Source organism: Tiliqua scincoides, chromosome 3, assembly GCF_035046505.1.
Source record: "Tiliqua scincoides isolate rTilSci1 chromosome 3, rTilSci1.hap2, whole genome shotgun sequence".
NCBI lineage: Eukaryota > Metazoa > Chordata > Lepidosauria > Squamata > Scincidae > Tiliqua > Tiliqua scincoides.
The window spans coordinates 22,927,072-22,949,651 of record NC_089823.1 but is presented as its reverse complement, the minus strand read 5'-3'; the positions used below and the strand labels follow the sequence as shown (position 1 = coordinate 22,949,651).

Below are 22,580 nucleotides of genomic sequence, written 5' to 3'. Positions count from 1 at the left end.
TGGGGCCCTTCTCGCAGTTTTGAAACCAGGTTTTTGAATGGTCTGAATCCAAGTCATCATGTAAACTATGGTTTAGAGCAGCGGTGCCCAAACCCTTGCCTGGGGGACCACTTGCGGCCCTTGGGGACTCCCAGTTTGGCCCACAGGAAGCCCCCAGTCTCCAGTGAGCCTCTGGCCCTCCAGAAACTTGCTGGAGCCTGTGTTGGCCTGGCACAACTGCTCTCAGAGTGAGGGCGACTGTTCAACTTGTTGTGTGAGCTGCGGAACGAGGGCTCCCTCCACTGCTTGGTGTTTCACGTCTGTGATGCAACAGCGGCAGTGATAGAAATGCCAGCCTTGCTTTGTGCAAGGTCTTTTATAGGCCTTGAGCCTATTGCAAGACCTTCATTCATTCATGTAAGTTGCATCTCTTCATTTTTGTAAATTTATGAAAATTTAATTTGAAATGTAAATTAATTCTTTTTTTCCCTGGCCCCTGATACAGTGTCAGAGACATGATGTGGCCCTCCTGCCCAAAAGTTTGGACACCCCTGGTTTAGAGACATTACCATAAACTAATGGCATGAGCCTCAGGCTTGCTAGCTTTCCTCTCCTTTGTATGTAAGAGATAGAGGTTTGCAGTTTTCACTTTTGAAATGACCACAGTTCCCTGTTAATTCTGAACTCAAAGCTGTGATTTGTCCAGGCTGTGGTTAGCTAAAATAAGATAGCCATAAATCTGTTAATAAACAAACAAATCACAACTATCTGAGTTTGGAAGTAACAAGAGGGAAGGGAGCAGCATGCAAGTCTAAGGCTCAAGCAGGCTCTTTGTTGTTATGAGAAACTGGTTTGTGACATCTGTGGGCTGCCTCCAGCTTCACATCATCTATCTTGTTTATACTATGCACAGAAAAAAATACAGGATCAGAAGTACAACAGCACTTTAAAGCTTTATAGACTTTTAACAAAGACAATTTCTAGGCACTTTCACAGTTTAATTCATTACTTGTACACTGCATCACAGAATAGTGTATCCCAGAATAGCCCTGTGACTTGTAGGTTTATGATCTGAATTTAAAGTTCTTAAACCCTAAGTAGAGTTGTAACAGCATAGTGATATCTGGTTTTGTTCCAAGAGAGTGCTTTGCAGGGGAATGATTGCTGAACAGAAACATGTCTGAAAGACATCACTCCTAATTGGTTTTTTTCCCCCTTCTTCCCAGAATGAACTCCAAGACACACGTGCAAAATTCCATGTTCTCTTCCTTTTCTTTGTGGCCGCAATGTTCTTCATCAGCATACTGTCACTTTTTAGCTACCATTGTTGGCTAGTTGGCAAAAACAGATCAACAATAGGTCAGTAAATAATTGGCATATGAAGTTCATGGTCTCTGGGCAGTCACACTGATAGGAGATCTGTGCCCAGTTGTCTAGCACTTCACCTGGTATTAAGAAGGAAGCAGTTGTTTTTTTTTACTCCTGAATGTTGTGAGCACCTGCACCCACCACCAAAGAAAGCTCCAGCACTGTAATGCTGCATACGTATTCTTAAGCAATATTTCCTTATGAATAATAGACTCAATAAATAATGTTTCATACATTGATTGTATAGGCCAGAAGGTATTTGTCTGAAATCCTCCCAGATCTATTCCTATGCTTGTAATTTAAAGTAGTGCAAAAATGTAGACAAGAAAATGCACAGTTGAGATCTCAAGATGGGATATTAGTGTGGTGATAACTGTCCCATCCTAAATTCTCCATCTCCCAATGCACACTTTCTGGCTAATTAACACCTCCTTTTCCAAGAACAGCAGCTGCAATGTGCAAAAGAATGAACACAGAACTCCTTATTAGTTTGAGCAATTAACAAAATTCATTGCTCCAAACACACACACTCTGCAATTCCTCTTGTCCAGAGGCTTTACCCTCCCCAAAACTCCACTTAACTTAGTGGGTAAAGGTCCAAAGCCTCTAGTTCAAGTCCACAATCCAACTTCAATTGCATAGTCTAATCCTACAGTGTCTCCGTGTCCTCTTCCGTAGATGAGTCCAACGCAGCAAAGTCCCTTCCTCTATGTCAGAGTCCTCCAGCAGGATCCTGGCAGTCCTGTCCTCCCGGGGTGTGGGTCCTGCCTGGAGCTACCTTTTATCCTGCAGCCCCTTGTTAAATCCAAATTAGGCTCAGGTGAGCCATCTCTTCAGTCCATGTCCATACAAAGTCCCATCAAGGTCAAATGAAGCTCAGGTGTCCATCCAGGTCTCCATTGGCCTTAATTAATTACAGCTGTGGAGCCAGCCCTGCCCTTCACAGAGCTGTCAACCAGCTATCAAACATGGGAATAGCTATCAACACCACATCATCCACCGGATGATCTTCCATTACAATAACCCAGAACAAGAGTCACAAATTAAAGGACTCCCTTTGGCACATGTTTTGAGGGGGGCTGTCTTCTTTTCATGCAATTTGACAGTCACTTTTGAAATGCTCACAAGTTTTCCAAAGCAACTTATCTAGAGTCTTGCTGTTATGCTGCTGTTTGGGGTGGGGTGAGGGACTCAGGAGGATTGCTGGACATCCAAGCCTCTCAAAGAAGGAGAGGAAGAACACTTTTTTTAAAAAAGTTACTTTTTATCTTTGGAGGTAAAACACACCTTTTTATAGCTAGTTGAGCTGATTCGAGGTAAATAGTGCAACATTTGATGAGCTATTGGTAACACCTTCAATCATTTTCCAGCCTCATTATTTTTATACCCTGAGGTCTAGATAGTATCTGGCCAAAAGGAATAAAGTTGGCAGTGTAAAAATTCCTCTCCCATAACAGGGTTCAAATGTTACCTGTCAGGCTTGTTATGCTATGTGTTTTGTGAATGACAGAGATGAGTTTGTTCAAATGTTGATGAATGTATTGTTTGAGACATGTCAGTTCTTCTCCTGATGTCCTGTTACTGTACAGATTCCCTGCCCCCTAACCTGCTTAATTTGTTTTCCCATTCTTTGTGTATGCTACAGAAGCTTTCAGGGCACCCATGTTTCGAAATGGACCTGACAAAAATGGCTTCTCTCTTGGATTCAGCAAAAACTTGAAGCAGGTTTTTGGAGATGAAAAGAAGTACTGGTTGCTACCAATTTTTACAAGGTATTCTTTAAAAATTCTGTTCTTTCTGCCTTAAAAGTTTTGAAAGATATATATATCTTTAGCTTTGATTACTGAGCTTTGATATATCAAAATATAGCTTTGATTACTGAGTAAACAGATGCAGTTGACCAAATGTCTCAGAAAATTTAACTTTAGAATTTTTAAAATCCCTGAGTGAGTGAGTGAAAGTGCATGCATGGAGGTGTGCCCCAATAACTGTGGGGGTTTTGTTTTGGAATCCTCTCGGATACCAGGAATGTTCCCCCTGCCTCTGGAGGCTCATCTGAGCCTCACAGAGGCCGCACACATCTGCCCGCAGCCTCTATGGGGCTTAGAATGGCTGTATAGGTTAAAAAAAAACTTGTGCACACCTTCCTTGGAGTAAGTCTTGTTAACACTTTTAACCTCTGAGTAAACAAATAGAATCAGTCTGCATTTGTCTTACAAATGAATAAGTATAGGAGAAATCATATTGTAATTATTTGGTTGCAGAACCAGATAGTTTAGTACCAAATGGTTTTTATGGTTCAGTACCAAATTTTCTTAAGGCCAAGTAAAAAACAAATTCTGAACTGGAACTGGATCTTAGCAAAACATTTATACAATTGTTCTACACTAGTAGCGTTGTCAGCAGCTAGACACATTTTTAGATGAAAGATGTCTGTTGTAGTTGTATCGTAAGTGCTAACAACCTGCAGCTTACACTGAGTTGTTGTTGTGACAAACTGATGGAAATCTAGAAATATACATTGCACACAACATATGCATCCTCCCACTAGGTGAGGTCAACACCTAGTCAAGTATATCTTCAGAAATGTTTTAAATCTTGTGCTTTGGAAATGTTACAAAAAGAATAGAAAAATATCAGATTAAATGGCACCATGAATTCTGGCATTAAAGAGACTATCTGCAATTTACTGGTAAAACTACAAAAGATACACCATCCAGGTGTCCTTGGAAGTGCAATGCTGCCTGAGCACATGCTTAGGATACATTTCAGCTCTAATGAATTCTGTTCCTTTCAAGAGGTGACACGAACTTTTCTCATCTGCAAACTACTCTATTAGTGTATTGTCAACGTTTCGTTGGTTTCTAGTGTTCATAAAAAAGATATGCAACGTACATGTGTCTAAAATCAGCTGTTTCTTGCTATCATCCAGTCTTTGTTGCTGAAAACATTACCTACCTTCTCCTTTACAAACCCAGTATTTTGCTGCTGCAGGAACAGCCTATAGGGGTGATGTGCCACCTTTGTTCTTGATCCTACAGAAGGCTTTGAGTCCCCCTCTTCCATTATGTATACATTTTAAAGTATTAGTTAATGTTAATATTTGATCATTGGTATGCTAATTAAATAGTAACTGTGTTATATTTATTTTATTGTACAGCTTAGGAGATGGCTGTAACTTTCCAACACGCCTAGTGATTATGGACCCAGAGCAACTTGCCGTCTCAAGCCAAAATGAACCTGCCAAAAGGTTTATTTCCTGGTTTTTTTAACTTCTGTTTATCTTGCTACATCATTTCAGTGAAGCAAGGAAAAATGCATTTTGAAGACCATAATTACACTGAATGTGAACTTCCTCTTTCCCCTGTTCCTGTTGGCTGCTTTTGCTTCTACTCTTTTCCCCTTCTCCTATTTTTGACCTACTCTCTTACCCAATTTCTTGTCTCCTTTTTTATTCCCTGCCTAACTTCCTGTAGTGCCATTTTCCACCTTCAGACATCTCTCTCTCCCTCCCTCCCCGTTTATTTATTCACCCAGTTCCTCTGATGACATGGTGTGTTGTAACCTTAGAGCACCCCAGCCATCCACTGCCATAGGCCATCCATCACTATAGAATCCCTTGACAAATGGCAATACAAGAAGGATCATTTTTGAGAAAATTTGTAACATTTGGAAGGAATTGGGATCAAGTGGGCAGTTAACAGAAGGATTTCATGTATTGTCTGTGCTAGACTATTTTATCTGAGAGAGAGGAAAAAATGAACTGGAACATTTGGCTCAGCCATAGCTATCCAGGGAACTGCATTCATTCATTCATTCATGACCTATGAATTGGTGAATGAAGATGTGTGTGCCAATGAAGGTTCCTAAACTAAACTAAGGTCGCAATCCTAACCCATTTTCCAGCACTTGCATAAGGACAATGCAGCTCTGAGGTAAGGGAACAATATTCCCTTACTTTGAGGAGGCCTCCGTCAGTGCCACCCAACTGTAGGATGCAGCACATGTCCCACTAGCACAGCTATGCCAGTACTAGAAAATGGGTTAGGATTGTGCCCTAAGTGATTTGCACATCAGGAGTTTTACAGAAGTGACAACACAGGTGAGTAGAAGTGAAATGGCATAGTCCCAGCCTACTCAGTTAATTGCCTTTGATGTTGGTAGCTTTGGTAAGTTGCCAGGGATCAAAGCTGGCCAGCACTGAACTGCTGAAATAAGTTCAGTTCTGCTATAAAAATGCCAACCAAGATGAGCATAAAGCAGCCGGTCAGTACTAAACAGACCAGCATGCTCAGTTAGAGGATCCTAGTGTACTAATCGTTGACATTCTTGCAAACTTCCTCAGCCTCACCCACACACCAGCTGCAGATGGAAACTCAGTTCTGTAGGGAGCAAAATGTTCTTTTCCTTCCCAAATAGATGTATGAGATGAACCCCTCACAAGGTGGAAGGTGCACTGAGAGTCCTTCCTACATGGATGTAACTCTCATGTTATGATAAATTTCAAAACACTTATAATAAATACAGAAGTGAAGTCCAGAATTGAGCTTGAGTCTTTTGGTTTCTGGATAAAATAGGAGAGAGGCTTATGCCTTGGAAGCCTGTGTCTAAGGCAAAAGTGCAAAAAATGTTAGGACAAGTTGGTCTCCTTGCTTCCTGCCATCCAGCTTTCAAAACTATAACCTCATTGAGAACTTGTTATATCCCTTTCGTTGGCATCGGTCTACTTTGAGGAATTCTGGTGCAAGCTTTCGGCACATGAGTTAAGCTGGAATGGTTAAAAAAATCAAACTCCTGCAAGTTTTCATGCAAGTTTATAGTAAAAGCTCAGTTATGAACATTGTTTGAATTCTTAACGATGGATTTTTTTCCCTCCTTGCCTGAGTCTCTCACCAAAATAGTCCTCTTACTCTCTGCTCACATGAGTTAATTTCCTGTGCTGTCCTTCCATTTCTTCCCAGATGTTTTGTGTAGTTCTTAACGTGTTAATGAAAGAAACTGAACTATATTAGTTATTGGCATTATCCTTTGAAATAGACTTTATCTCCAAAAAAAAATGTAGCCCTTGGTGTGGTAGAATCCAACTTCTGACTGCAGTTCTGCTTTTCAGCTCTGGTCCCAGTCAGCCATTTCCCACCAGGCCACTCAGCGAATCCCAAAATCGATTGTTGGCCAATGAAAACCAGTGGGTAGAAGTCACTTCAGAGGATGACAGTGTTAAATCAGGTATTGAATGTTAAATAATGAATTACAATCATTTGTTACAGGACAAAATAATTCAAATACTCTGGTTTTTATTTTTTAAGTCTGGGGAGGATTGGGATTCAGAGGTGAAAATTTGGTCTTGGAGACAAAGAGAACTCCAATACTTCCTTAATGTTATCCTCCCCCCCCCCACTTAATTATATATAAAGTTTTTAAATATGCCTTGAACTGTGGTCCTTTTGCTTTTTTAGGTGTAAAAAAGCATATGATAGTTACACTAGAAAGCTGATCTTGGTTTCAGTGTCCATCCCTCTCTGTGAGGGGAAGAAAGGTAAGATATGTGAAATAATCTCAGAAATAGTTATTAATTGTGACATCGCAAGATAAGAAACAACATTGAGTTCTTTTAATAAAAGAGACTATGGATGATATATCAGGGCAAAAACAAGACTACTTGAGAGTGGTACTTGAGTGTGTAAGGCAACCATTTTCAACCACTGTGCTGTGGCACACTGGTGTGCCATGAATGGTCCCCAGGTGTGCCGCGGGAATTTGGGAGAGGGTCATTTATCAATAGGACCTATTGGGGGATGTGAGCCCCATTGACAGCACAGTGTGCCTTGTCGATTATCAAAAAGCTGATGGTGTGCCTTGACCATTTTAGTGGCTTGCCAGTGTGCCATGAAATGAAAAAAGTTGAAAATCGCTGGTGTAAGGAAATAATATTGCAAGCCATTGCTAAATGGAAAAAGTCTTAATTTTCCCTTTGCTCATCACTGATTATTTGAATGACAGCAACAGATTATATATTCTAGCCAGTACCAGAAGAAAATATGGCTTAAATTGACCATTTCTTAGGCATGAAACTTGCTCAAGAAGGTTTTTAATTCTGCAGCTCAACCCAGACACACAGGAAGAATAGTTTCTCTGAGCATGTGGACAGTGCTTGTGCCCTAACACTGGAGTGTCCACACAATACCACACATCTGGAATTTAAGGGAAGGATCAGTTTGAGAAATCACAAATCTCTGGTGATACAACTGTCTTTAAAGAAATTCTGCTGCCTGAAGCAAAGGATGAGAGGGGAACCCCTCCTGCCCATTCAAAACAACTTAAAATCATAGATCATTGTGTTGGCCCACAGGAAGAAATACCCACAATTCAAAGGGAAAAGATCCTTTTAGTTTTTTCTCAATTAAGTATTAAAGGGCCAATTTCTGAGTTCTACAAAACTCTTCATCAAGCATATGGTTAGCAAAGGACAGGGAAAGAGCATGTTGTAGGGGCCACAACAGTCTGCAGTTTGGACAATACAGAATACATTACTTGCAGAATTGGATGAGCCCTGAAATGTAAGAGATGGTTCAAATATAAACACATGTGATCTTAGACAAAGGAAGCAAGCCAGAAATAGCTAAACTCTTCTGGAAATATGCACTCCTTAAGTACACTTGAGCTGCAGTCCTGTACATACTTAACTGAGAGTAAGTCCCATTCAGTTCAGTGAGGATGAATTAAATGGGACTTTCAGTGAGGCTTACTTCTGAGTAGACAGTCATAAGCTTGTGCTATTGGTCAGGTTGGCAGTCCAAACTTGACGCATGGCATGGGTTCTTTAAATGCAAAGATGGGGGGAACAATATTGGAGTGGTTTGAGATGGGAGTGGGGAGGCAACAACAGTGAAGCAAACTGATGAGGAGAGGACAATGTTGGGAGAAAGAGAAAAGGGGAAGGAGGGGAAGTTGAGAGAAAGCAGTATGGGGGGGACTGACACGAGAGAAGGCAATGAAGAAGAGAGAGACAGAGCAGTCTTCCTGCCCACTTGCTTTGAAAATCCCAGCATGTTCACTAGCAAGAGGGTCAGAAGTTGGTCATTTAGACTGAGGCTTTAATTGCTTCCCTAAAGTTCATAATGTGGAAAGAGAGAGCATTGACGAGGCTTTGCGGCAAGGCCCATGTAGCAGCTGCTGCCACTTAGCACACTTCAGAGCTTGCACAGAGTTCTTGGCTGACATGCACAGGAGGCTCTGGCTGCACAGGAGCAGAGCACTTTCCTAGTTTTGCCAGCATGGCTGGACCAGGGACAGGCTGAACATCATTAATGCAGTGGCAGATTTTGCCACCTCTCAAATCCATTGCTGTAGAGAGATATTTCCCCTTGTCTCAGCCAGTCCTACTATGAACAGATTCATAGCAATTGGCAGTAGATTTCAGCAAGCTGCAGGGACCAGTGGGGAGGGAGGAAGGAGGGAGAGAGACAGTGCTTGGCAAATAAGAAAAATGGCATATAAGCAGCTTCTGTTTGAACAGAAGGAGCAGGAGGTCTGGTTTAGAGGGTAGAGCCTCCGTTTGCCTGAAGATAACATCCGAAGGTCGCCAGTTCAAGGCCACCGGCACCGTGAACGGCAAGACCTTGAAGCAGCTGACAAGCCTAGCCGAGTTATTCCACCTGCTCTTTGGCCGATGTCAGCCTGTGTGGGAGGAAAATGGAGGCCAGAACGTGATACCAGATCATAAAAGATCCATCTGAAATGTTGTGGTTCTTGAAAGACAGAACCTTCTTAAATTGTAAAAATCCCTATTGGGATTTAGTTTAGCCTGCCTATGTAAACAGCCTTGAATTAAAGTCTGAGGAGAAATCTGACGACCAAGAAAGGCGGTATATAAATACCTGTATTATTATTATTATTATTCACAACAGAAATGAGCTTTGAATGCGGTTGCTAGTTTGGCAAGACAAAGCTGTTGGTGGCTATGTGAGTGCTTCACTATATTTATTGAATACTTCAATATATTTAAAAGAGCATATTCCTTTTAAAATAGGCAGCAGTTCATACAAGGAAATTGTGTAGATCTGAAAGCATCTCAGTCTTCTCTTTTTCGTATCTGTACATTTTTATCAAATATTGCACTTATGCCAATTTGTTTTTTTTTCCCCTCCATAGGTTTCTACAATACACTTGTGCTTGGATATTACTTTTTGTATGGAAGATGCTGATGTATCAATGGATCAGTGCAAGCATGTTAACAGAACATGAAACATGAAATGTGCGCTATACAATGGATACTTATGAGCACTGTTGCAGAGCAGGAACTTTGATGCCTTAAGATTCTTGATGTGTATTTTTGCAACATGGACAAGCCACTACAAGGGCCAAATCCTGAAATACCCTGCAAGGGTGCACAGGACTCTAAAAGGGGAGAAACTATGCATTCTCACTACACTGCAGTGAAGGGAATTGTTTCTGCAAGGATCATGTGAAAGACAGTGCCATGCCAGTTACGCTTCATAGCAGGACTGTAGGAAGCAGTCAGAATGTTATACAACCGTGGAGTATGTCCATTGAAACTGAAGTTCAGTTATGGCTAAAATGCTATGTGGTGGACCAGTGACACAATGCATCTTTGCTTCCTACACTACCATTATCCAATAATCAGTGGAACCTGTAGGAGTTGCTAAACAGTCAGTCCAAAATCCTGGCCTTTTTGTCTTTGATACTGAAGTAATCTTCCTTCAGGCTCGCTTTGTTGCAAAGCAATATCAACAAGTAAGGTTATTCATTTGCTTGTCTACTTTCGAATTTGGGCCTTCTGGCAACTTGGTACATTTGCCTGGAAAATTAGTTTTCTCAGCTTTTTTCTTTTTTTAAAAGAGAGCAAATATTTTAATTTCTTACATTTGTTTAATCCAAGCCATATCAGGAATGTCATGAGTAAAGTGATTTTTCCGTACGTAGTTTTGTTTACTTGAATAATATTGCACCATATTTCTGATTGGGAGTCCCAAAGTATAAGCCTCCCCTCTGAAACCAGTTGAGGGCACACTTCTCAAGCTAAGGTTCTTTCCCAAGAATAATTAAGTAAGGTAGGGAGGAAAGAGTATCTTACTCTCTCATGTACTTGCTTTGTTATCTTAAGACAAAGTGCACCATCCCTCCAGCAATCTCACTGAGCATAGATCCAGGTCTTAGGTATAAAGCCTGATCTGAGCAGGTTCAAGACTACAGATAACTGTGGGAGGGTCATCTCTTTTTTTGCATGTCAAGGAGGTTGTATGTCATTGGCATTGTGTGTCATTGGCTATGTTGTATGGCCATCCCTGGTGCAAGAGATCCCTTGGCTGTGTGGGACTGACTGTACCCTCCTCTGCCTTGCCATCCCATCTTGATATGTGTATTTTAATGCCATGTCATGAACTATATCTCAGCTGGCCAAATACTGTAAACATCAGGAAGCCACAGCCTGGTAATACTTTTAAGATCTACCAAAACAACACAAGGCAGCAAGCTTTTGAATTCTTAACACTATCAGGGTAGATGGCAACACAAAAAGAAGGGGGAAAGTGAGGTTGGTTGGCTATCTGGGATCAGCTGTGGGTTTTTTTTTGCGCAATGCATACAAAAGAAATCTGTAAGGGGTGGAGGCAACCAGGAAGCGGCAGCACGATCCCCAGGATCGCGCTGCTCAGGGGGCTGCAGGGACCTGGCTGTACTTTCCATAGCCTCCTGCAGCCTCCCGGGGGTGCGGGAAGCCCTGCGCAACTGTCTGCAGGGCTCCCTGATGCTTCCAAAGTGAAGGTGGGGCGATTGCGCCCTGCCTCCACTAATCTGGAAGCATAGCAAGATTGCTCCACTTTCCCTGACCTGGGGAGCCCTGCAGAGGCTCACGCAGGGCTCCCCGCACCCCCAGGACTGCACCCCAGTCCCTGCAGCCCCCCTGAGTGGCGCGATCCTAGGGATCGCATCGCTGCCTTCCCCCCACCCCCACTGCCTTCCTCCCCTCCCTTGCAAGAACCTACTGCGGGTCTCAAACTCCTGGAGAGTTTGAAAACTGCAGGCCTACTTCATTAGATGCATGAATGAATCAAATTGTCCTGAGTTAGGACTGATGGAGGAGGTAAAATATGTGCTTTGACTAGCCAATGCTAAAACTCCATCCTAGGGTTTCCTGGACAAAATATATAATCTGGCTTGGAGATTCCTGTGCTATTGGTTACACCCGACCCCTTGCTCAGATACTGGGATTTGGCTGTGCCAGCTACACTTGAGGCCTCAATCACTGTTTCAATCACTAGCTTCAGTTTGAATGAAGAAGGGCACAGGAGCACTGTGTAGGTGGCTTCTCTAGTCAAGTAGGGATTGAGAGATGGCGAGTTATCTTTTGACTTCTTACGCCTCACAACTCCTTGTATCTAGGAGCTCTCTCACGTGAGTCCCCTTCTGTTTCAAAGCAAGTGGGGTGCCTTATATCTTAATACGAGCTTCAGGAGGTTCGTAGCTTCAGGAGGGGTTGAATGGGACGGAATAAATTTTGGGAGCCAAACCATATGCATATGAGTTGTTTGTCAATAAGTCAATTACAGCTCTAATTTCTTTTTTATAGTACTGTGTCAAGAAACATGCAGAGTGCATTAAAATGAATGGGTAACAGGGTTTGCTTCATTAAGTGTATATAGGAATAAAGGCTCATCTGCACTTGCGTGTTGGGTATCTGCATATTTTCAATAATGCATTCCTTTTTCAGCCACCTCATAGGGGTTATTTAAATCAACATTATCAGTATGTAATATTTCAGATCATTGTTCTGCAGTCCTTAAACCACTTTGAAAATGTCCCACCAATAACTGGTGAAATTTATCAAACCATCAGTATATTAGACCAGAAGAACTTGTGTTCACAGTATTTAAAATGTATGTTGGGGATATTATCAGTATCACAAAATGCTACCAGAGTACAGTGTGTAAAATTCTTGCTTACTGTTATACTGTGAAAGGCATGTTTACAGGCTTCATTTCAGTAACTTCATATTTTGCTGATCGAACAACACATTTGAGTACATATTGGAAAACGGAACTTGTGTTCTGCAAGCATAAATAAATTCCTGGCTGCCTCCTGAAAACTTCCCTTTCTGGGATTAATTGAACACCAATTCTTGTTGGCCATGTTTTGGGAGAAGTTACTGTGAGTTACCTTTGTCACAGATATGAGAAATGTTGAATCTTATGTTTAGACATGTCTAGTAATTGGGTCTCTTGGACTAGAGGTGTACCAGATTCTAGCTTTCTTTCAATTGGATTACCCCCTGGTGGGCATCTCTTTGTGAATGATTCAGTTAACAAGTCCCAAGGATGCTCTCATATATTATGCCAGCCATAAATATACAATGTGAAGTTAGATCCTAGTTAACTAACAATGCAACCTCTGCATCAATAATTTAACCAACTTTTTTTTTCATTTAGTCTTAATATCCAGTTTTTTTTGCAGACTACTTGATTCTTGTAAATATTGGGAAGAGTATGATCATGTTTACAAAATAAATAACTGAAGGTGTGTTTTGGAAGATTCTACAACCAACAGTGAGATGAATAGCTGGTTATTTGGTCACATGTTCAGATTGCATCAGGATCAGGTTTCTTGGTACCAAAGAACTAGTAGGAGAACTCGTATCTACACATCTGATATACTTTACAACATTATGTTGCAATTCTAAGGACACTCCAAATTATGGGATTACAGCTCAATAGTTAAGTGGTTTAAGGATTGCAGCCTTTTACCTTAAGCCTAAATGCATTAATTTGAATGTCCTCTTGATCTCAGCCTTGTAGACTTTCAAATACATGGTTTAGGACTGTAAGTATAGTGTGAGAAAACAAGCTTCCCCCCCCCCCCCCAGTTATCAAATTCCATGGCTATAACAATGACATCCCTCAATCTCTGGAGTTGCTACAACCTATGTGTTTACCACTGCATATGTTGGATATGTTGCACTGTATTTATGAAAAAGGTGTATGCAAGTATTTTACTTAAATATAGATATATCCATTGTATCAGACAAGCTTGTAAGTATTCACATTTAAATTGGTATGAGGTTATTTAAAGGTGGATATAATGTGAATAACTTTTTTTGTTGCAGGTAGGAATATTCCCATGCACAAAGAAAACATTGCTATTAATAGTTTAAAATTTCAAAGTGACTTTTTAAATGGGCTTTTATAAATTAATTATATAGGAACACAGATCACTTTGCCTGAGACTTTCATATTTTTAACTGTACCTTGTGACTTAATGTGTTTTCCACCCAATAATTTTAGATCACGTTGAGTATTTTATATTATCAAAATACTGATTTCCATTCATAACTTATTACTGATCAAGGGAAAAAATGCATCATCCTTAAGCCCTTCTTTGCCAAAGTGGTGATACATTAATGGATTATGACACAAGGAATGCAAAAAAAAAAAAAAACTAAATAAATTACCATGAAAAACTATTGGCTGTTGTGAACTACATTTCTAAACACTGGGAGTACTGAACTAAAAAAATGCATAGCTGAAATAATATGGGCAGTGTTTGCTTATAGAATAGTGTTTCCTGCCACCCGGGATGGGGGTTGCAACTCCCAGGTTGGGAAACACTGATTTAGCTCCTACTGCCTGCACAGACCAGCAGCATCTCTCCAGATGTCAAACCAGGCCTTTGAAACCCTACCTACAGATATCACAGATTCTGCTGGGGAAATGACTGTAACCTGGAAGACCCATCTGCTAAACTGAAGCAGATGTAAGTGATTCATCATTTATTGCTAGAATGGTGGTGTTGGAGCATACCTGCTTACATTACAGGGTGACCAGATGTCATAACTACAAAAGAGGACAAGGCATCCCAAAATGGACATTTAAGAAAAATGTAGGACATGACAAAAGCGAAAAACACTCATTGATATCATGTAGTTAATTTTAACACTATATTACTTATTAAATTTAAATTACATATAATTTATTAATTGTAAATTAATTCCTGGGCAAGATCCACATGGACTTCCACCTGCAATTCAGCAGGCACAGGTCTGAGTAGACCCATTGCCACAGCTATGGTTTTGGGGACAAATGTATCCTTACCTCAAGGAGACCTCCAGACTGCAACATTCCTCCCATGGGATACAGTGCAAGCTGTGTTGGCCCCACTATATCAGCAAGGGGGAATTTCAATAGGATTGGGCTGCCCATCTAATACTTAATGATTTCATTTATGTATCACAGCCTGTCCAAATCTCATAGTATCAGCTGGTAGGCAATATTGCTACTTATTCCACCCTAGCCCTATATTAAATTGAGGAATTTGAACTAGCATGGTGTAATGCAGTAGTTCCCAAACTGGTGGGTCACAACCCACCAGCCAGGGAAGAACTGGCCTATGTCCCTTTAAGGGGCAGAGAAGGGGAAAGGCAGCAACACAATCTCCAGGATTGTGCTGCTGCCAGGAACAAAGGGGGTTGTTCACTTATCTCCAGCCAGTGCTGGAGTCCTGGGGGGTCCGGGGAGACCTCTGCAGGGTTCCTTGTGCCTCTGTAAGTCTGAAAAAGGCACTTCGGTTTTATCACAAGAACCAGAAGTGCCTGTTTTTTCCTATTTTTCAGACTTAGGGACTCAAGCACTAGCTGGAGGTAACTGACCCAACCCCCCTCCCATCCAGCATGATCCTGGAGATCATGTCGCTGCACCCAGCAAATAAGTGGTTCTCTCCTCCGAAGGAGTTTGCAAACCACTGGTGTAATGGGTAGAGAGTTAGGGCAGGGCTGTGGAGACTCAGCCATGAAGCTCACATTTTGACCTTGTGTCAATAAGTTTCTCTATCTCTGAGCCCAACCTACCTCATAAGGTGGTCATGGGGATAAAGGGGGGTAGAGCAAGATATGCTGCCCTCTTGGAGGAATGGTGGGTCAAAAACAATTTATATACAGGTCAAACCTTGTTATACATGGATTTTTTATACACAGATTTGACTCAACACAAATGGCCCCTGCAAATGATAAACATTGTGATGATCCCTGGAGAAGGGGAAAAATGCATCCCTTTAAAATCAGTTTTAAAAACTATTTTTCTTACTGTTGTAGAGACAGTCATGCAAGTGATTACAGCAGGGGCTTTTCAAACTGGGGTGTCATGACACCCCAGCCTGTGGCCCCTGGCCTCTGCCCCCTTCAGGGGTGGGGGCTGCCTGGAGGCAGGGAGGAGGCAGCAGCACAATACCCAGTATCTTGCTGCTCATGGGGCTGCAGGGGCTTGGGTGCGCTTACCCAAGCCTCCTGCAGCCTCCCAGGGGGTGCAGAGAGCCCACCGCGACTTTTGGCATGGCTCCCAGCAGCAGTGAAAGTAAAAGTGGAATGATTGCACCCCTCCCCCACTAAAGCAGAAATGGAGCACAATTGCCCTGCTTTCACTGCTGTGGGGAGCTCTGCTGAAGGTCGCGCCGGGCTCCCCGCACCCCTAGGAGGCTTGGGTAAGCGCACCCAAGCCCCTGCAGCCCCAAGTGGTGAGCTCCTAGGGATCAGGCCGCTGCCTCCCCCCGCCCCTGCAAGCACTTACAGTGGCTCAAACTCTCCACAAGTTTGAAAACCACTGAATTACAGGTATAACCTAATTATCCATGGATTTTTCTACCAAAATATGAGAATGGCCCTTTAAAGGCAAACAGTTGTTTAATGTGAGAGAGGGCAGCCAGTCAGCTGACCATCAATCATTCTCTCTCCAGGCAGCTTCAGCTTCACCCCAAGGCAGCAATCCCTCCCTTCCCCTAGCAGGTGAAAGTGAAAGAATCACTTTGCAATGGTGAAGGGAGGGGTTACTGGCTGGGAGTGAAGCCTTTCTAAGTACTTGGAGATGGACTGATAGATTGTCTGCCTAATGACTATCTTACATCACAAAGGTCAGCAAGGGCTGTTTTTAAATCGCCTAGGAAAGGTTCATTGTTTTTCAAATGGATTTGCTTTAATGTGATTTTTCCAAAGTTCTGAGTTCTGGGAACACTTGAGAATGAGACTCAACCTGTGCTTTTGCCAGATTCCAAGGGCAAGCTCTGCCTAGAGAATTATGCCCACTTTCAGCTAATTAGTTCCCCTTCTTTCCCCAAAAATGACCCTAGTTCTGCCTTGCAGCACTACTGGACCCCACCACCAGGGTAACTCGCCTGTTTAAACTGCAGAGGTCCTCCTTCCTCCCCTCTCCTGCCAGCAGCTCCTCCCACCACTATAGCAGCACTTTGGTCCTCAGCAGGTCTTGGGCATGGCAGCCAAACACCAATCTCAGTGTCTGCAGCAGTCTGTTCCAGCAGGCTCCAAAGTCCATTAACCCATCCACAGTTCCATTAGCCATTAATCCAGTCTCCTTCCTCAAGCTTTCCTCCTGCCACCCACACTAAACGCTCCCTTCATCAGGTGCTTTTATGCCTCAGGACCCTACTGCCTTCAAGTGGCTGCACCTGTGCAGCACACCTCCTGCTGAATGCCCAGGCCTTAAAGGGGCCACTGCTGACACCACATCCTATCTCCTCGAGGTATCTTGCGCATTACCATTACAACCTCTAGTACACAAAGCAGTTTACAAATCTTTCATAAATAAATGGTTCCCTGTCCCCAAAGAGCTCACAATTGAGACACCAGTAGCAGCCACTGGAAATGATACCATGCTGGGGTGAAAATCAATGTAATGCAGGGGTGCTCACACTTTTTTGGCTCGAGAGCTACTTTGAAACCCAGCAAGGCCCAGAGATCTGGGGGGGGGGGAAGGAAGCGTCTGACAGACACCCCCTTTAATGTATGGAGCCCCTGCTGGAGTCTAGTCAGTTTTGTTGCTGCATGCCTGAAGAGCAGCTAAAGTGTCAGTTTCAATGTCAGTTTAGTGTCAGCTAAATATGTCAGTTTCGTCTAGTCACTAGACGAAACTGACATATTAACAGTTTGGAGAGACAGGGCTCCGTGATCTACTCATTTTGCCTCGCGATCTACCGGTAGATCGCGATCCACCTATTGAGCACCCCTGATGTAATGTATGCACATAACTCATCTATGCAAGTTTACTCAGAGAAGTCCCACTGTGCTCAGTGAGGCTTATTCCCAGGTAAGAGTGCAAAGGACTGCTACCTACAGTACATAGGGACAGCCTGAAAATGCACAAGAAATACTATATTATTTGGGGACCTTGGAAAGAAGGGGGAGCCGCACACTCACAAGTTTAAACTTGCAATCAGTGGTCATATCTTGCATGTCCATGTTCATACTAGTGAAGGAGAGACCCACCCACACATTTCCTGCTTCTTAATTGAGTTTTTAAAAAGACCTGCAAATGCAGCCCAGTCCTCTGCCCTGATCTTCTCACCATTTCACCTCCTCCAACAGACCATCTGACTGAAAAGCTGTTTACAGCCCCACCCTTTCATCACCTAAGCAACCAGCCCCTTCCACATGCAGGTGCAGTGGGCTCCTGAACTACCCTGTCTCTTTGGCTTTACCAGCAAAGAGCACATCCAAGGGGATCTCAGACTGGAAGATCACACCTTCGGTACACAGAAAGGCACTGTGTAAGTCTGACTGGAACAACCAATGAATGTTGCACTAGAACTGTAGGGGCAAAGCGATGCCCCCTATGACATCATGTCCAAGCTCTGCATTTGGTGGCCTCCAAATGGAATCTGGAAGTATGGGCAGGCTTTAGGGAAATGCAATATTGACAAAGTCCTTGAGTGTCCAAAATGGACGACACTCAGGGCCCAATCCCATCCAACATTTCAGTGCCAGTACTGCAGTCAATGCAAATGGGGCATGCATGGTGCCCAGTAGTGGGGCAGTCATGGAGGCCTCCCCAAGGTAAGGGAACATTTGTTTCCTTACCACAGGGCAGCATTTGCATTGGCACTGGAAAGTTGGATAGGATCGGACCCTTAAGCATGTTTCCCAGACAGCTGGCCAAAATGCTTAAATCCCAGACATATCTGGGTAAAACCAGACATCTGGTCAACCTGCTTATATAACCTTTCTTTCTACAGTAACTGTCAGTCATTGCTGGTATCTTGTGAAAGTATTGTAAGAGGCAATTTTTAACACAGAATTTTATACACTAATCATGTCATCTTTGATTCAAGAAAAATTTTTCAGCAATTTCTATATTTGCTGCAAGTAAATTAACTTTGATTAATCTTTATGAGAACAGTAGCAAAAACAGCTTATGCATAAAACTCTGAAAGAAAAGCAAACATGTATAACTTGGTAGCAAAGTATTTAAATAACAAACTGTTTACCAAAGATAACGTTTATTTACAGATGTCACTATAACCAATTGTTTCAGTTGTCAGTAGATATAAGCAGTCCAACTTAATGGCAATATGATCTTCAAGAGCTTGCCCATTTCTTGGTCACATTAAGGTGATCTAGATGTTCGGTGGCAAATTTGTGTTCAGGAAACTTAGATTTTGATGCAGCTACCATGGCTTCCTTAAACGCACGCCTTCGTTCCTCATTGTGTCGATACTCTTGCTCTTGTGTCATGTATGCCCGACTCAGCCAATATTCATTTTCAGCTTCAATTTCCAGCCTCCGAATCATATTGCTTTTCATCTGAAGGCTAACAAACCTCGGCCGCCTGTGTTTGCCAATCCATTGTTTCCCAGGAATTTTATTGCGAAGCAGTACTGTTGTCAGAAACATCCTTAAATGTAAAAGAGATTAATTGAATAGTCAATTCATTAACAGTAACAAGTCAAATGTTGTTCAGTTTATGACTAGAGGCCAAAGAGACATACTAAAGAGATGCACAGATGGCAATGAATTAGGAAAGCCAACTTCTAGCTACTGATACACCAGTGTGCTGTTATGCTTATCAGATTCTAGTAAGCAAATCATTGCTGAGCAGAAGTATACAAAACTCCTGTTGGCTTGTCAGGGGAAGCACACAGCCCCTCCTCTGAGTTGTCCATTAACGGCTGAGATTCAAGGGGGAGTCTCTCAACTGGAGAGAATTTTGAAAGAAGCAGACCAAGCATGCACTTGTCTTCTACAAATGAAGCAAAAGCCCCAGCCCTCTGGCAGAAGCAAAATCAGGTGGAAGAGAACATGGATATTTTCTCTCACCATCCCAGATAAGTACATCTTGCTCCCATTACTTCCTCATGGCCAGTGAACATCAGCTATGCCTGTGCAAAGGGCAGGAGATGATTGTGGCCGACGTCTTGCTGAAATGGTTAACCTGCATCTGGGCTGTGCTATTTCAGAATGCAGGTGGAGCTCGCATTAAAATGTTCTTCCACTGAAAAATTTGTGTACAGAGGAAACTATGTCAGAGTGCGAGCCTTCTAGATCCATCTTCTCCCTCACACATTGTCTTCCAACATAAGGGAACATGTTTCCATGCCTTGAGGAGGCCTCTGTGATTGCCCCCAACGCAGCATGCAGAGCATCAGGAACGTGCAGTGGGTGGGGAGAGCACGAGAATTATGGGTGCTTGGGCACCTCACACAGCAGTGGTGCTTTTCGAAGGACTCCAGTGGGGAGGCTCTGCCTCGCCTGCCTCCTCACACCCTGCAATACATGACCCGTTGCTGTGCCTGCACCACCACTGGAAAACGGGATAGGATTGGGCCCTAAGAGCCCAATCCTATGTATCCTAGGAGGCCAATCCCATGCATGTCCACTCCGAAGTATGTCCCATTATAGTCAGTAGGGCTTGCTCCCAGGGAGCTGGGGATACAACTGCGGACGAAACCTCACCGACAGGCTTACAGGGATGCTGGGGTAGGGAGAGACAACACATGCCCTCTCTCACACACACACACCCACACTCCCACTCACTCCTCTCGTAGGCTTCCCGACGAGCCCGCAGCCCTTCGAAGGAAGGAAGGAAGGCCACCCACCTCTTCCCGGGGCGCCTGCGATCTCCTGCCCGGGTGCCTCCCGCAGCCTGCGCCGCTCAGTCGTCCTCCTCGCCCGCCCTTCGGAGCCCCCACGCAACAGCGACTCCCCCCTCTCCCGGGCAGCCACCAAAGAAACAAGATGGCGCCCCGAGCCCGAGCACTTCCACGCCGTTCTCGCGAGACTACATCGCCCTGGACGAGTCGGCGAGAAGGGGGCGGGGCTACTTCGGACCGGCCAGTCGGGCTCGCTTGCGGGAGCATTCAAACGGCGAGGCGGCGGCGGGAAGGGGAAGCGTTTGGTGCTGGGAGCAGCTGGTGAGGCTGCCGCGTGGGGGGGGGGGCCTGGGCTCCTGCCTTTCCGGGAGTGTTCAGGGCCCCCAGAGGGCCAGGCCTGCGCAGACTCTCCCGGGAGCCCCGCGCCGAGGTACTGACGTCCTCGCCGGCCGCGACCCTGTGTAGACTTGCTGGGAAGGCTGCAGGAGGGGTTCTGCGGAACTCCTTGCCACGGGGTGTGGGTGGCGCCTGGCCCGGGGGCCTCTGGGGCGCCAGCTGCGGCTCTTGTGCGTTCCCTGAGGCCCCCGGGGGTTCAGGGGCTGGACTAGGCGCCCCCTTCGGCCTGGCCCGGCGGGCTCTTCCGTTCCTATGACCAGGGTGGGGGTTCGCGCCCAGAGCATTGATCTGTGGAACTCCCTGCCACTGGGTGTGGTGTTGGCACCTGGCCTGGGTGCCTTCGAAAGGGGACTGGGCAGCCTTCTGGAGGAAAAGTCCATCCCAGGCTGCAAGCCACGATGGGTGTGTGCAGCCTCCTGGTTTTAGCAGTGCCCTACCTCAGGATGTCAGGTGCAAGGGACCTGTGTGCTCCCTGGGGCACGGGTGGGCCATGAGTCACAGGAAGCTGGACCAGGTGGGCCTCTGGCCTGAACCAGTGGGACTGTTCTTAGGATTGTGCTCTGTGTTGTTACCCCCCCCCCCCGGCCATACTGCAGCAGTGACTTTCGAGGATCTCTTGCAGAGCAATCCCATGCATGCTTACTTGGCAGTAAATCCCACAGTGTCCAATGGAGCTTGCTTCCCTGTGATGGGCGGGCAGTCACAGAGGCCTCCTCAAGGTAGGAGAACACTTGTTCCCTTACCTCAGAACTGCGTTGAGGTTGCGCCCAACAGGTGCTGGGAAGTTGGGTAGGACTGGGCCCTTAATCTGCTAAAGGAAGACATTTATAGGGAATTTTTCGCACAAGTTTTAAAATAAGGATGATCTTATGCTTATCTTTGTGGTGTTACAATTAGTGTTATATAACTCTTAACATATACTAGGGATTGTACACACATCATGCTGGCCCCCAGGCTCACAAACTTCTGTGCAGTCTGAATACACAACACCTGGAAGAGAGGTTGTGTGTATATCTTGGCTAATGTAGTAATGTTCCATGGCATGAAAGCTATGGTTGTGCTTCAGATATTTAACTACAGCTGCTCTGTCTTTGAAGGGCAATATGTTTTGTTACATTATTTTGGACATTTTTTTAAATCAAGGAGAAGGGGAGAAGGAATATTTTTCTGCAAGCTGTTCTTGATTTTGGGAGCTTACATCTGCTCTGATTTTTTTTATTTAAAAAAAAGTGCCTCTGTTTTAAAAGTGTGTACTTTATTTTTGGTGCAGTATTTCTACAAACTCCCAGCTCGGTGCCAAGAGCATGATACCCTTTCCCGTAGGATGGGGATAGTTTTGCTCCCTGATCATTGTCATATCTCTCTTAATGAGCATAAATGTGGTGGGCCAGAGGAGGTAATCGCCCTCCTTTCTTTGAAAAGAAACTACTTGACATACTCCTATAACTCCACAGTGGCAGATCAAAACTAACATTTGAGACTTACAATAATCTTACAGGCTTCTTTTGGGAGAGCTGGAATTGTTACTAGTTAATATCTAGAAATGTTATCTAAATATCTAGAAATATCATGTTAACTAGAAATGATAGTTAATATCCAGTAGGTGTATATCTCACAACTGCACACCACACAATGAGCATTACAAATGACTGCTGAAAGTAGTATATAGTTTTCCCAGATATAAAACATTTTCTCACTGTGCATTTTCTCCAGTGCATTTTCTCCAGTGCACAGTGCATTTTCTCACTGTGCATTTTCTTGTGTATCTCACAACTGCACACCACACAATGAGCATTACAAATGACTGCTGAAAGTAGTATATAGTTTCCCAGATATAAAACATTTTCTCCAGTGCAGGGAAAATGTAGCATGCCTTGCCCTGCCCTGCAACTTAAAACAAAAAACTTCTCTGTGCCATGTGTTCATCTTGCTGAATTTATTCTTTGTGCAAATTATGA

General features: G+C 43.8%; 2 protein-coding genes across 3 annotated transcripts in view; one reads left to right on the top strand and one right to left on the bottom strand.

Annotated features, from left to right (window-relative positions):
- The window catches only part of ZDHHC20 (zinc finger DHHC-type palmitoyltransferase 20), a 53,821-nt gene extending 39,999 nt beyond the window's left edge, over nucleotides 1-13,822 (top strand). Inside the window, exons 8-13 of the mRNA XM_066621767.1 lie at nucleotides 1,206-1,338; nucleotides 2,993-3,119; nucleotides 4,508-4,597; nucleotides 6,458-6,573; nucleotides 6,804-6,883; nucleotides 9,499-13,822. Of these exons, the coding sequence (XP_066477864.1) occupies nucleotides 1,206-1,338; nucleotides 2,993-3,119; nucleotides 4,508-4,597; nucleotides 6,458-6,573; nucleotides 6,804-6,841 (504 nt within the window). The 3' untranslated portion in view covers nucleotides 6,842-6,883; nucleotides 9,499-13,822. The remainder of the gene's footprint in view (nucleotides 1-1,205; nucleotides 1,339-2,992; nucleotides 3,120-4,507; nucleotides 4,598-6,457; nucleotides 6,574-6,803; nucleotides 6,884-9,498) is intronic.
- A 4,797-nt stretch (nucleotides 13,823-18,619) lies between these two features.
- Nucleotides 18,620-20,371, bottom strand: MRPL57 (mitochondrial ribosomal protein L57). 2 transcript variants are annotated; one of them, XM_066622265.1, is made up of 2 exons: nucleotides 20,171-20,371; nucleotides 18,620-19,031 (listed from the first exon to the last, which is right to left on the bottom strand). In XM_066622265.1, the coding sequence occupies exon 2, from the start codon at nucleotides 19,028-19,030 to the stop codon at nucleotides 18,716-18,718; it is 315 nt and encodes a 104-aa protein (XP_066478362.1). In that variant the 5' UTR covers nucleotide 19,031; nucleotides 20,171-20,371; the 3' UTR covers nucleotides 18,620-18,715. The 2 variants fall into 2 exon arrangements, with proteins under 2 accessions (XP_066478362.1, XP_066478361.1); XM_066622264.1 differs by having other exon boundaries at nucleotides 20,233-20,370.
- Nucleotides 20,372-22,580: the final 2,209 nt, after the last annotated feature.

What these genes read in the sequence shown, in the direction of transcription:
- MRPL57 (XM_066622265.1), bottom strand. Translation starts at nt 19,030, where the DNA reads ATGTTTCTGACAACAGTACTGCTTCGCAATAAAATTCCTGGGAAACAA.